Source organism: Euphorbia lathyris, chromosome 3 (assembly GCF_963576675.1).
Source record: "Euphorbia lathyris chromosome 3, ddEupLath1.1, whole genome shotgun sequence".
NCBI classification, from domain to species: domain Eukaryota; kingdom Viridiplantae; phylum Streptophyta; class Magnoliopsida; order Malpighiales; family Euphorbiaceae; genus Euphorbia; species Euphorbia lathyris.
The window spans coordinates 51,760,795-51,775,858 of record NC_088912.1 but is presented as its reverse complement, the minus strand read 5'-3'; the positions used below and the strand labels follow the sequence as shown (position 1 = coordinate 51,775,858).

At 34.6% G+C, this 15,064-nt stretch overlaps 1 protein-coding gene across 3 annotated transcripts; it reads left to right on the top strand.

Moving 5' to 3' along the window:
• The first annotated feature begins 1,893 nt into the window (after positions 1 to 1,893).
• LOC136222177 (protein LAZ1) lies at positions 1,894 to 14,627 on the top strand. Of its 3 annotated transcripts, none has more exons than XM_066009693.1 (9): positions 1,894 to 2,115; positions 2,481 to 2,697; positions 3,236 to 3,292; positions 3,610 to 3,718; positions 5,394 to 5,578; positions 5,677 to 5,765; positions 8,645 to 8,906; positions 9,627 to 9,878; positions 13,821 to 14,627. In XM_066009693.1, the coding sequence occupies exons 2-9, from the start codon at positions 2,551 to 2,553 to the stop codon at positions 14,172 to 14,174; spliced, it is 1,455 nt and encodes a 484-aa protein (XP_065865765.1). In that variant the 5' UTR covers positions 1,894 to 2,115; positions 2,481 to 2,550; the 3' UTR covers positions 14,175 to 14,627. The 3 variants fall into 3 exon arrangements, with proteins under 3 accessions (XP_065865765.1, XP_065865763.1, XP_065865764.1); XM_066009691.1 differs by having other exon boundaries at positions 2,429 to 2,697; XM_066009692.1 differs by having other exon boundaries at positions 2,426 to 2,697.
• The last annotated feature ends 437 nt before the right edge of the window (positions 14,628 to 15,064 follow it).

Here is a 15,064-nt window from a genome sequence, read left to right as displayed (position 1 = left end):
TATGTCCCTTTGCTGTTAGTACTTGGAGGGATGCGGGTTTATTGTTGCTTTTGCAACCTTTGGCGGATGCAGCTGATAGTTTTTTGGATTTTATTTTTGCTGCTATGACTGTTTTATCTAGCTTTAATGGGGAGAAATGCCTAATGATATTGTGGAGTCTATGGAGAAGTAGAACTAAGAAGTTGTGGCAGAATATAGTGGAAAGTTCATTCCAAGCTATTATAGTGGCTGCCAAGGTTCTGAGGGACTAGAGAAAGGTGAGAGCTACTGCAAAGGGTGGTATTGTGGGGGCTATAGTGGGTCTTTCTGAAGTTCAGTGGCGGAAGCCGTCTTCGGGTCTAAAATATAATGTGGATGCGACCTGTTTTGGGAATACCATACAGGTTGGGATGGGCGCTGTTTTAAGAGACGAGGATAGAAGGTTTGTTGCAGCAAGAACCGTAACTGTGGTTGGAGTACCATTGGTGCAAGAGTGTGAGGCTTTGGCACTTTTTTCGGCGCTGAAATGGGTGACGGAGGAGAGATATAGTTATATGGTTTTTGAGTCGGATGCGAAATCTGTGGTCGATGCTATTAATTCCAGAACTGACGATATATCGGAGTTTGGTTCGTTGGTGTCATGTTGTCGCTCTCTTCTTCTCAACAACAATTATTCTGTTTGTTTTGTAAGGCGACAAGCGAATGAGGTGGCTCACTCTTTAGCAAAATCCTCTCGTTCTTATTATTGTCCCATGTTTTTTTGATGTTGTTCCGTCTTTTTTGCAATTTGTATTTAACTTTGATTGCCCGGTACAATTTCAAATATTGAACAGAATTTCTTTCTATTTTATTCCGAAATGATTTGTTTTGATCTATGAGATCGGTTTATCATTTGGATTTATTACTGGTTTTAGTGAATTTACATAAGCATAACAAAATTTGCAGATAAAAAAACTTTCATTTTCAAATTGGAATTGTCCCGTATGTGAAATTTTTTGAGAAAAAAAAATCATTCAAAACATTTCAAGCTAGTGATATACATGAGATAAAAAGTTTTTTACTTATAACTACACCTGGGCATGGGTCGGTGAGCCCGTCCGGCCCGCCCAGACCCAGGCCTATTTAGCCGGGCTTGGACACTTAACAATGTTGTTAGGCCCGGCCCAAGCCCGTATAAATCCATCAAAAACTGGACGGGTTTGAACTTTACGAATTTTATATCGGTCCGGTCCGGCCCGATATACTATATAACATATATATATATATATTTATTTATTTATATAAATTATAATATATTTTTATAAATATAAATACAAATCAAGTTTGCTGTGATATTTTTTTTAAAAAATAAAATTTTTGATATGATATTATAGAAATTATAATATATATTTATATATTTATAATATATAAATTATAATATATTTTTAATATACAAATGGGTTTGGACGGGCGGACTTAGGATTCATATCTTAGGCCCGGATCCAATCCGAGCCCGGCTAAATTTCTTACGTGCTGGGCTGGGCTTGGACTCATCAGGCTTTGTTAAAAGCCCGACAGACTTGGTCCGACCCCGACCCATACCCAGGTCTACTTATAACATAAAGACTATAATAAACTTTTTTACTTTTTTTACTAAAGTCTAATAAAAAAAATTACTTTTTTAGCTTAAACGTTTGAATTTGAATTAAATTCAAATAAATAAAAAATATAATTTTTTTTTTAACTAAAAAGTAATTTTTAACTTGTTTATCACATTCCTATTTCGATCTGAAATGATGAATGGTTTGTTTTATTACAATGATTAATAAATAAAAAAAAAAGAAATTTATTAAAACAAAATGAAAGTTGAATGAGCTTTTAAAACCGATTTGATTAAAAAAGGTTTTTAGGCGAGTTACAGTTAGCAATGAAGTAAAGTGTAGAAGTGATATTAAAATCAAGGCGTAGATGAGAGTTGAGAGGGTGGCGTCTGGTGGTCCCCGTAGAGGAGGAGGAGAGAGGCGACTTTGATTTCTCCTCAGACTGTCGCTATTTCATGTTTTTTCTAAGCTCCTTCTTCAATTCATTACCGAATTTTTATTGGGTCCCAAATTTAAGCTCTTCCTTCCTTTTCTCTCTTTTTCGGATTTCATTACTGTAAGTTATCTGTCTCCATTTCTTATTCGTTTTCAATTTGCGATCATCAGTTTTGTAATTGGGTTGGGGGCACTTTCTTTGGTTGCCCGCCAACTGAACAAAAAAATAACGGAAACTTCTTTTTGATTGTTTAAATGTGCCTTCTGAATTAATACCAAGCTTTTCTTTTTTAATCGAATTGTGACTCAATTGAACTTTGGGGTTTCGTTAAATTTGTCCAGAACATAAAGAAATCAGTACTTTTTGTCAAAAGCTGCTGCATAGTTTGACATATTTTATGGATGGTTGTATGGTTTTTTCCTGTCTTTAGCAGGTCACTACCCTTAACCTTTTTGGGTGTTTTCGACTTGATTGTGATGTTGTAGCAGCCTTGAAATCTGCGATTCTCGTTATGCTGCTGGCTATCAGAAAGTTAGAAGTAAGCAAACGTAGCCCATGAAGTATCAGGATCTTTTAATTCCTCTTTTAGGCTACTCACCTCCATTATGGGCAACTATAATTGCCGCTGCTTTTGTGCTGCTATCACTTTGCTTGTCATTGTTTCTTTTGTTCGAGCACCTTTCTGCTTACAAGAATCCTGAGGTAATATTTCCCATATTTAGTGTCTAACTATGTTAACTAAAGTTCATAGGAATGGGAAACCTGTGATTAATAATATATGATATATGTATAGTTTTTCAAAATTATGAGAATGTATATTTAATTTTTCTATATATATATATATATATATATATACACACTAATTTTTTTTACATACAAGTCACATAATAGAGGGAAAAGAAGAATTTTGTCATTTTGAACGCCCGTAGAAGATGATCTAGAAAATACTAAGGATTTAATGGACATGTGATTAACATTGATCCACGTCTGAAATCACTTACATTCTGGGAAAACTGAGTTTTTCAAATTTTATGAAATGAGTCTCCAATTTTTTTAAATTACGGAGATGTGACCCAGAACGTTTAGTTTTTCCGAGAGTTTAGGATTCCGAAACATTTTGGAAACATGAAATGCTTTAGAATTGAAGTTTCTGTGCAACATAGGTGTCTAATTTTTGCTGTTTGCTAAGATTTTGTTTTAATATGACCCAGTTAACTTCTTGTTGTTTTTTTTTTGTCAGGAGCAAAAGTTTTTGATTGGAGTTATTGTAATGGTTCCTTGTTACGCCATTGAATCTGTGAGTGATCAAATCTCAACTTTGTTTACTGGAGTATAAACATTGGGCTGCAAAAAATTGTTTGGTACTGTTCTTAAATCTTAATAACTTAAAACCAACATCCATTTTCCTAAGCTGTTTTATGGAAATTGGGTGGCCGAGGGAATGAAAAACTATCAAGAGAAGACACTTTAGTTTGCTACTTCGAGATGTATGTAATGGTTTTTCTTTTCAATAAGTTAGCAAACTAAAGTTTCACAACCATTCAGAAACTATCAAGAAAAACTATCTCTTCAAGATGTATGTAATGGTTTTTTCTAACTTTTGTTTCCAAACAGATTATATCGTTGATGAATCCATCAATTAGTGTTGATACTGCGATACTAAGGGACTGCTACGAATCATTTGCCATGTATTGCTTTGGAAGATATCTTACTGCTTGCTTGGGTATGTTCCTCACAAGAGTTGTTATTGTAATGATTTCTGATATGCAAATCCTTGAGTTTCTTATGGTAAAAGTGAATGTTTTTTTTGAAAGAATAGGGAATGTTTTCTAAACTCTTCTGGAACTATTTTGTTGTTTACATATGATAGTATTGGATACTTTTGGTAAGCTTTTATTGTCATAAATCCTGTTACGTTGATATCATTATCTTTTTTGTTAATGGATAAATTCAATATTGGCTTTTAAATGAAAAGTTAACAGACACATGAAATTTCCAGCTATAGTTGCACCAAAGATGTAATATTCGTATCTGGATTTATAACCTCCCACATTCAGAACTTAAGAACTATTAATAAAAAAAGGTTCAAGAACAAAGAGGTTACATATTAATTTGGTTATAAAATATTCTAAAGTCTTGTTTATATTTTGCCACATGCAGAAGCACACTTTTTCTTTCTGAACGTTTGGAAATGTGTATTGATGTGCATGCCTGTAGCTCTTGATATGATATAATATAATATAATATAATGGACAATGGTGTATCCAATATTGGCCATTTGTGTTAGTTTGAGCTTTAGTCTTTGTACTGTTGCTGTAGGTTGCATGCTAATTCTTGGTTTAAGTGCTTGGAATCTTTTCCCTTTTAATATATTTTCTCATAGTGGAGTTCGTGAGTGTAATCGGTTCAGAAAAATTTGGAACCTCCACTGAACTGCCGAAGGACTGTTCAAGTTCCATTAGTTCAGGTTCTAATTCCACTTTTTGACGGTTCAGAAACTCAAAAAATAACCTTTTTGTTTGAATTTTTTGAACATTCAGGTAGTTTAACTTGTATATATATATATATATATATATATATAGAGAGAGAGAGAGAGAGAGAGAGATGGTTTTTCTTTTCAAAAAGTTAATTTGGCCGAGCAGTTCATTGGAGTTGGCGAAAATCAAGCCCATATAGTTATCTTATATTTTTATATTAAAAAAATTCAATCTACATAGAAATTGTAATCATGATTGTAATTAATTTTATTCTGAAGTAGTATTTCATGTTTTGATACCATGAATAACATTATTTTCAACCTTTTAAATTTTATAACATTTTTAGTACAAATATAAATTTTAGATAATTATGGGGGTTCGAGTCTTAGGAGGGGCCTCTTGCCAAAAAAATTGGCAGGGGAAGGCTAGCCCCAAGTACACCCTTGTGGTGGGACCCCCTCCCCGGACCCTCGCTTAGTGGGGATGCGTAGTGCACCGGGCCGCCCTTTTATCTCTATATGAATACTTCAATTAGAGTATAAATACTTCAATTTTATTATTTTATTTAAAAATAAATAAAATAAGAAACAGTTTGAAACTGGAACTAGATCCGCAGGTTGCGGTTGTTTGTAAGGAACTTTAACTGAACTGCTTCTTAACATTCCAGCACAGTTCCAGTTTGACTGGTTCAGGACCGGCTTTGACCAGTCTGGTTGCTTAATCTTCTTATATTTTGAGTTGAGAGAGAGAGGGAGAGGATATTGGGCTGTAAAGAATGTGCATATAGTTGTGATTTAGTGCTTGAAATTATATTCATAATGATAGATAAAGGTTTTCTTCTGTTTCCCATAATGTCATTTCATGTTCTCTTTCAGCTCCTGATATTCTTCTTGTTCATTCAATTTTGTGTTCTTTTTAAAGGTGGGGAAGAAAGAACTATTGAATTTATGGAAAGACACAGACGTATGAATCTTAAGACCCCCCTTCTGGAACATGGTAATGAGGAGGGAACTATAAAGCATCCTTTTCCAATGAATTATATCTTTAAACCTTGGAAGCTTGGTCGGTGGTTTTATCAAGTTGTCAAGTTTGGTATTGTTCAATATGTATGTTCACTTTGCAATAAATTTTAACTTCCATGGGTTTCAGTTTGCAATTGTGGCGGCCTTAGTTTAAAGAAAATGATATTTTCTTTCTGTATCAGATGTTAATCAAGTCTCTGACTTCAATATTAGCTGTTGTTCTTGAAGCGTTTGGTGTATATTGCGAAGGAGAGTTTAACGTGTCATGTGGGTAAGATAATATTTATTATACTCCTGCTCATATACCACATAGTATTAACTTTTCTTGGCAACAGATTAGGGTTTATTTATATGTTTTTTGTTAAGAAAGCATTTCTCTTCTGTAAAGAACAAATCAGAGACGATGTTGTGTGGATTTATCCTCTCATTATGTATTAGATACATTGCTCATAGTAATTGTTTGGTGATATTTGATTATACAATCCTTTCCCTGAATGATACAGGGGCACTTTTTCCTGTATTGCTGATATGTCAATTTATCTATTTTGGCACTGAGCAGGCGACCTACATGTCTAATGTGTTGTTTGACCATAGAAATAGGATTACCATTTCTTGGAAGGACATAACTTAAAAGGGAAATGTACTTCAACAACATATGAACTTGCTAAATTTTCATCTTATTTTCTACCTTGTTATATAATACAACTCCCCTTCCAGTTTTGGTCCTTCCTACCAAATAGAGCCTCCTGTTCAATCATCTGATCATGTGTCTCAATTCCATTAAACAGTGAAGCTGTGCAGCATCTATTCTATTAGCAGATATGATGTGATATGTGTGTGACATTGATCTTGCTGAAGTAGTGCGAGTAGATCTTAGTCTAGCATCATTGGAATAAATTTGGATGAATTGACTTTACTGTTGTCAATACATTTGTTTTTATGGCTTCCTTTTAGGTTAACATGTAAGGTGTTTTCCGTTTAGGCATATTTTTGGGAAACCCTTGTAAAGATAACATATTTATTCTGTGTTGAGAAAAAGAGTGACCAAATAGCTAAATTGTAGAGCAGAAAATCTGCTCTGTGAATAAATAAGATCGAAGAAAATCAGTCTACGGTCCTGAAAATAGCTCAACATATGCTTGTGGTGAAAGCATGATGTGGCTTTTATCAGATTTACTGGTGGGGGTATTCTTTATACATAAATTCTGGATGCAAGTCTTCTGCAGTGAAAAATTGGCATTGTATAGGTTGTTCACTGCAGGTGGTGGTCTGCAGTGCTGATACTAATTGTCCTGGTACACACGTTCCCCACATTTTTAGGCCTGTTAAAAGTTAAATGTTTCATGATGGGTGTGGCTAAAAGGTCTAATCCTTTAAGCTAAGGCATCACCAAAAAGCAACACACATCTCAGCTCTTGAATGTTAATGGGCAAGTTTTTTTTTTGTACCATAGGGGATGAGTGCTGGTGAAAAAGAATTTCATAACAATATTTATGTTCTTCTTAGGCCTTTTTAATGTTAAAACCATAGTTGTTAAATCGAGATTCGACTCGTGACTCGAAATCCTCATTTTGTAAATAGGGACTCGTGAATCGAACCGAATCATAAGATTCGGATCAAATTCAAAATATAATAAAAATAATATTAACCATGTTTAACTTTAAAAATTAGTCTAAAAATGCAATTTTAATGTCAAAATAGAAATTACAACAAGTTATCAATCAAACACTAAGTTAAAATTCAAATCTAATGCAATTCTAATAAAACTAATTGACAAAGCATTCTTCGTCATCAACAGAATCACAGAAAGAAAGAAAGAAAAGAGTTGGCTGGGAAGGGAGGGTGACCCTAAGTGAAAAGAAATAGAGAAGGCTAGTTGCAGAGAACGAAAAGAGTTTGGAATTTGTAGGCTCTCCTAGTTGCAAATAATAGAAAGAGTCTCCTAGTTTTCTTCAATGTCTTTTTAATTAGTTCTACATCGTTTTTTACTCCATTTAAATTTAAAACAATTTTTTTTAATGGAGTACATGAATTGACAGAATCGGTGGACTCGACGATTCGGTCGATTCATGTCCGATTCAGGTATGCTTTCGAGCCATACCATAGATACCGACTCAAAATCATACAGAATCGACTCGAATCGTATGAGTCGAATCGCGACTCGTACGATTCTAACTACAATGGTTAAAACACTAATCCAAAAGTGGGTAAAAATCAAAGAAGTACCCTGCGGTTTGATATCTCTAGTACTTCAGTTCCTCATTGTTTATGTGCATTAGTTAGTCCACGTTTTCTGGTCCTGGCCTTTTAAAGGACCATTGTAGTTTTCATATCCCAAATAATTAGCAGTATGAAAATAAAAGTAAACACCCGAAGTTTAAATCTCAAAGCTAAAAAGGTTCCCCTCGATTATAAGATTAACCTCTCCATATATAATCACTTGTTGCTCTTCATTCTTGTCCTCTCTCCTCAGTAGCTTGCTGCAATGCATAAATCCTTCATATATACTGACCTTGTTCTCAATTTCAAGACACCCCCATGAAAAAACTTGACAATTTTAGTTGTAGAGTTCCTTCTATAGCGTTAGGTAATTCTTTGTATTTCTAGAAAGGATACCTGCAACCTGGTGGATGGATTCCTACAATCAGCTCGAAGTGGTTCTGGAGAAAATTTAGTGAGGTAAAGTATAAATGAGATTTAAGTAGTTTGGATATTCTGGATATTTAAAGGATTGCATCTCTACCCAATATAATACTACAAACTGCTCCAAGGCTGGATCGTTCTTCCACATTTCCTGAGTTTTCCGACGGTATTTTTTGCAAATTGAGTATCTTTTTGAGTCATTTGTGCTGAAAGGTATGAAGGTTATCTTTTCTATCAAGACTTGCACTCGCCTGCTACCATATTCTCAAAAGATTCCTTTGAATCATCTCCAAGTTCAGTTATATTTTTTCTTTAAACCAAATAATTAAGTATTCTGGTGCTTGTTATAAATTACTGTAATGTTATTTCAGTTATGTTGCAAAATGTGTGAAGGTTTTTGAAATGTGGATCAATAAATCTTATCTTATGAATATTTTTTATGGAAGCTCTTATAATCTTTTTCTTTGTATAAATTATCTGATTGACCTGGCATTGTTAAATTTGTAGGTATCCATACATGGCAGTGGTTCTAAATTTCAGTCAGTCATGGGCTTTGTACTGTTTAGTTCAGTTTTACACTGTTACAAAGGATGAACTGGCCCACATTAAACCATTATACAAGTTCCTCATGTTTAAATCAATTGTATTTTTGACTTGGTGGCAAGGAGTGGCGATTGCTCTTCTTTACTCCCTTGGTTTATTCAAGAGTCCTATAGCTCAAGGCCTGCAATTTAAGTCAAGTGTCCAGGACTTCATCATTTGTATAGAGGTATAGGTCTTCTACAACCAATTGTATCTTCCTGCAAGCATTTTGTAGAAACAATACCTCAACTTTTTTTTCTGGATTTCATGATAGAGATTGCTTTTTAGCACTTTATTTGATGCAATTCAGATAATTTCCATTGCATTATCTGAAATATGGTATTAAAAATGAACAATTATACTATCTGCAACAAAGGGGCTAATCTCTGGAAAGTCCATTATATCAACTGAGTCTTGGTAGTTAACATGGATTATTCAAGGAATCTTATCTCATAGTTATGCTTATGTATTTATATTTTGCTGGTCAATAATTATGTTGAGATTAAATGTTTATTATTATGGAGGAAAAATCAAATTTCTCAATTATACAAAATTGTTTCACTTTTTTTTTTCTTCTGGTCTCAGCTCTAGCTTTCTCTAGCACTTGATCATTTGCAGGATGTGGGAGGTTTCAATACAAGAGCAGAATTTATTCATTTAAATAAAACAGAATTTGCAATTTACCTGTAATTCTGAAACTTATGTAGTTCTATTTGATGAAATTGCAAATTATTGGCTGATAAATGAGCTCCTGGAAGATAGTGCAAACTGAAAGAAGAAGTATTTCTTGTCTTTGAAATGTTATCTTGTTTTTATTTACGTCAGGATGGATGTGTATGTATTTGTATTAACTGCTGTATCTTCTCATTATCAAAGTATAACACGTTTATTTATTTATCCAGTACAGATGGGCATAGCTTCTGTTGTTCACCTATATGTGTTCCCTGCAAAGCCTTATGAGTTAATGGGTGACCGTGTTCATGGAAGTGTTGCAGTTCTTGGAGATTATGCATCTGTTGATTGCCCATTGGATCCAGATGAGGTTAGAGATAGTGAAAGACCTACAAAGTTACGCCTCCCGCAGCCTGACATTCATGTCAAGAGTGGAATGACCATCAAAGAAAGTGTTCGGGATGTTGTTGTTGGTGGTGGTGGATATGTAAGTTTTCTTCCATCTAACTGTTAGATTCTGGGTAGTTGCTCTATGAAATTGCATTGCTAAGCTACTGAAATATGACATTTTACCATTGCGTATAAGGCTATGTTCTTTTTGACTGAAAAAAACTGAACTGGACTGAATGTTAATAACTGAATTCTACTGAAACTGAAATAATAATATAATCCTTTAAAAATAGCAATAATTAAAATAAAAAGCTTATAAAAATAATAATGGTTCTAATAATAAAAAAGGGCGGCCCGGTGCACTACGCGTCCCCGCTAAGCGAGGGTCCGGGGAAGGGTCCCACCACAAAGGTGTACTGGGGGCATCCCCTGTCAATTTTATTTTGACAAGAGGCCGCTCCTAAGACTCGAACCCGTGACCTCTCGGTCACACGACAACAACATTTACCATTGCACCAAGGCTCGCCCTCAATAATGGTTCTAATAATAATTATAAAAAATAATTATAATTATAATAAGTAATGATAAATTACTGAACTGAATGCTACTGAGCTGAACTGATTGATACTGAAATTAAGTAACAAAGAACAGGGTACAAGTTTTTTTTTTCTGGTGCTCGAGTACTACAGATTATTGTCTAAGGACCTGTTTAGTTTAGCAACCCCCATCTTGAAGGAAGATACTGGCTAAATGGTGGTTCACAAGTTCTTAACTCAAAAAGACCCTTTTAAGTGCTCATTAACACATTTTTCTCCTAGGGAAGTGTGATAATCTCGTTTCCGGTTCATTGTTTTCGTTGCATATAGTACCTTATTCTCCCCCAAACTCATTTGTTTAGGAGTTGAAGGTGATATTACTTTCGGTAAGTTAATCTTGGAGTTTGAAAGTTGCTGTCACCCCTTTCAACCAGTAATCTGGTACCCATAGAATTGGATGTTGAGTGTGATGAAAGGGAACTGCCTTACCTGCACTGTACTATTTTGGTGAGTAAAACATTTGTATTTTGCCTGATTTCATGAAATCCAACCAAAATAAGACAGGCCTAAATGGTCAAATACTACAACAACAACAACAACAAAGCCTTAGTCCCGAAATGATTCGGGGTCGGCTAACATGAACCATCATATAAAACCGTGAAATCAAGTCGTGTCCCTCCACTCTGTCCTATCCACTATCATATTTTCCTCAATCCCCAATAAACTCATATCACTCTCGATCACCCTCCTCCAAGTTTGCTTAGGTCTTCCCCTACCCTTCACCACTACATCCCTTTGCCACTCTTCAGTCCTCCTACCCGACGCATCAAGCGCTCTTCGTCTTACATGGCCAAACCACCTTAGTCGGTTTTCCCTCATTTTATTCTCAATAGCTGTAACCCCTACTTTTGTCCTAATTATTTCATTACTCACCTGATCCTTTCTCGTATGACCACACATCCATCTCAACATACGCATCTCCGCCACTGACATCTTATGAATGTGGCAGTCTGCCTGGTCTGATTGTCCTAATTACTCACCTGATCCTTTCTCGTATGACCACACATCCATCTCAACATACGCATCTCTGCCACTGACATCTTATGAATGTGGCAGTCTGCCCAACACTCCGTACCATATAACAATGCTGGTCTGATTGCCGTGCGGTAGAATTTTCCCTTCAATCTATTAGGCATGCCGGGGTCACAAAGGAAACCCGTAGCACTCTTCCACTTCGCCCACCCCGATTTAATCCTATGAGCAACATCTCCATCTACTTCTCCATCCGTTTGGATAATAGATCCAAAATACCGGAAGCAATCCGATGCTTGAACAACTCTCCCATCTAGGGTGATTGTCCCTGCCTCCCTACTCCTATCGCCGCTAAACTTACACTCCAAATATTCTGTCTTACTTCGGCTCAACTTAAAGCCTCTAGATTCTAAAATTTGTCTCCATAATTCCAACTTCCTTTCCATGCCTTCTTTCGTCTCATCAACCAACACAATATCATATGCAAACAACATGCACCATGGTATACCATCTTAAAGTGAACTAGTTAGTTCATCCATAACGATGGAAAAAAGAAATGGGCTTAGTGCAGAACCTCGTGCATGCTCCCTAATACATGTCCTTTATCTCAGGTGGACAATCATTTCTGTTTAGACTTCATAGATTAGGGAGTCTTTTTTCCTTTAAATTTTTATAAATTAGCTATTCTGTTTTGTGCATTGCAATTTGCATGTAGTTTGCAAAATTTATATACTCACCAATAATTCATTTTTGTTAATGTAAGATAAATCATAAAATTTATTTTACAATATCATGCGTTATAAAACATATTTATTGTTACCTCGAGCCATTCAATTGCGATGTCATAATTTTATTCTAATCATACTAGCAATCTGATCTGCATAGAAGTTACAGTTGTCACTATAATTTTATATATTTATACAAACAATTTAACTTATATACATATTAAAGCTAGCTTTGTAGCTCTAATCTTTCATGTTATGAAACTATGTTCCATTTGGTGTGCATATATAATTTTTGCTGTGTATTTCATGAAATCTCACTCATTTATTATTAGAAAAAGAAGAAATGAATTTTGTTGTTTTAATAATTTGTTTCCCTAATTTTTTAAAATCCAATCATGCTAAGATAATAATTTTGATTTTTTCCCATGAGATTTCGATATGGTAAACTTCATTCTTGGTATCCAATTTAAAATAGTCGTGTAATATTATACATTTTGATTTTTATGGGTGAATAATATTTACAGGAAAGAAGTTCAATATTATACATATTGCTCAAAGAGTTAGGAGTAATTGACAAGTACTACAATTTTAACATTAAATTAAATATAATTGTAATCTTGAGCTGCTAAAGGGTATTATCATAGTGTACAGATAATTTATATTTTTGATATTTCAAGTAATCCACTTTATTTGGAAAGCAAGGTTATCATAATCGTTTCAAGCGTCCTACTTAGATGGAAAACTATGTCTTATTTGGTCCATATACATAATTTTATGGTGTATTTTGGATGAATTTAATAATTTGTGGTAAATTGGTTATCTTAAAAAGAAAGTGTAGATGAATTCTGTTGTTGCAATAACATATTTCTAAAATTGCAGTAAGTGTTTAGATTGTTCATTGAAAATTTTGGAATCGTTCCTATTTAAACAATCCTTGAAGTATCTTAATTTGGATAAGAGTGTTATAAATTTTTAGCATTAAAGAGAGACAGATTTTAATGTTATTGATGGATTTAGGTTGTGATGCCTTAGTTTTATAGTCTTAAAGAATTTTAAACTTAACATAAGATTCACTTGTGAAAAGTGTATTATGATAAGATACATTATTCCCATTTGAATTATATGCATATATAAAGTGAAAGATAATAAAAGTTAGATATTTGGATTCTTCCCAATCATGTTGTAAATGTGATAATTCATGTGGAGAAATAGGTCATTAGTGCTTCTCGTGATTGTGTTGTTTGAGATATTGACGTTCCCTAGAATTTGATGTCTTGACTCTTTTGCAAGGAATATCATTGATTATCATTTTAATTTTAGGTTCTAGCATCACATCATCGAAGAGTAGGTTTCTTTTTGTTGGTCATGCAAAACTGTTTTGAAGGGGAAAAAGAACGGAACAATTTTTTATTCCCAGTATTTTACTGCCAGTTAAGAATGCAGAAGTTGATGGCTTACTTTTATCAATGTTCATATTATCTTTGATGAATCTGTGGTACTATTAACAATGAAGAGAAAATTTGGTGGTGTCAACAACGTAGACCTAAATAATATTGATTGCAATTCTAAAGAAGAGGTATTGGTTGTCAAGAACTAAACTGAAAGATATTTAATGTAGAGTCTGGAAGGCGTGTTTACATTGAAATATGCCTCCGGAAAATGTTTTGGCTAATTGCCATTTTCATTTGGACAAGCTATTCGTCTGTCTATTAGGGGTGCTGAATCTTGTGTTTTCCTGCTACACAGATTGTGAATGATGTGAAGTTTACTGTAAATCAAGCAGTGGAACCTGTGGAAAAGGGTTTTACGAAGTTCAATGAGAAACTGCATAAGATCTCTCAAAACATGAAGAGACACGACAAGGAAAGGAGACGAACTAAGGATGACAGTTCCATAGCTCCTTCACCCCCTCGGAGGGTGATTCGTGGGATAGATGATCCCCTATTAAATGGGAGCTTTAGTGACAGCGGAGTAATGAAAGGAAAGAAACACCGCCGAAAATCAGGATATACAAGTGGGGAGAGTGGGGGAGAAAGCAGCAGTGATCAAAGCTTTGGCGGATATCATATCAGGGGCCGGAGATGGTTAACAAAAGATTAGAGAATATGAATGAAAAGGGTACCAAATCGTATCTGTCCAAGTTTGCTTGAGCAAAAAAAAATTCCTGACTTCAGCTGGCTACTGGTCTACGTGCATAAGAATATCTTAGTGGTTGTGAAGGAGGATGTATGTTTTGGTTCAGATATTTGTTCTAGTGAAGAATCTCTGATGGTGTGGTGAGGCTTATTTCTACTGAGAAGAGCTTATGATCCTCTTAATCTACTGAATAGATTCGGCTTTTAATATGTTGTATAGAGTATCTGTAATGTTTGTTTGGCTGTGAATACCTAAGGATCGTGCTGCATGATTCAGATATTTCCCTCTGTTCTTTCATATATTGTCCATAAGCATATTGTTGTACTGCTTGATGCTAAATTTTTGGTCACTAGAGATTATTAGTGTTGTAATTTTCCTTTTTCTTAGCTAATCAATTTCATGATAGACATTATAATCTTTGCGAGGTTGTGCTGTGTTCTAGTGTGTTAAGGAGCTTAACCTAGTTAGGTTCCTTACTGGCTCATTAATTTCTCGAGCCTCGAATCAAGTTTTGACTGAGCTTTAACGATTTTTGAACAAATTCATTATACATTAATAAGTAGTACAGAAGGTAAAATAAATAAATAAAAACTTTGTATCACATTCTCTATGAGTTTAAAAGTTTAAAAAAATAACAATCACATCTTTTGTTTTTTGGTAGCTAAAAGTTTAGATAAGGTTAGTTCTATCTACTTTTAAGGTCATGGCAAAATTTTGACGTGGTGGGTAATCGAATCTCAAACCTGTCAAGTAGAGGTTCAACGCCTTACTACTTGGATAGTCATGCTTCAAGAGTAGTAGTTATTACTAAACCCGTTTCATGGGCCGGGCCGGGTCTGATCTAATCGGGTTTT

Bases quoted from the DNA above. Each gene is read 5' to 3' on its own strand.
- LOC136222177 (XM_066009693.1), top strand. From the start codon at position 2,551: ATGAAGTATCAGGATCTTTTAATTCCTCTTTTAGGCTACTCACCTCCA. The intron at 2,698-3,235 runs GTAATATTTCCC...TTTTTTTGTCAG, and splicing joins CTGCTTACAAGAATCCTGAG to GAGCAAAAGTTTTTGATTGG. The intron at 9,879-13,820 runs GTAAGTTTTCTT...CCTGCTACACAG, and splicing joins TTGTTGGTGGTGGTGGATAT to ATTGTGAATGATGTGAAGTT.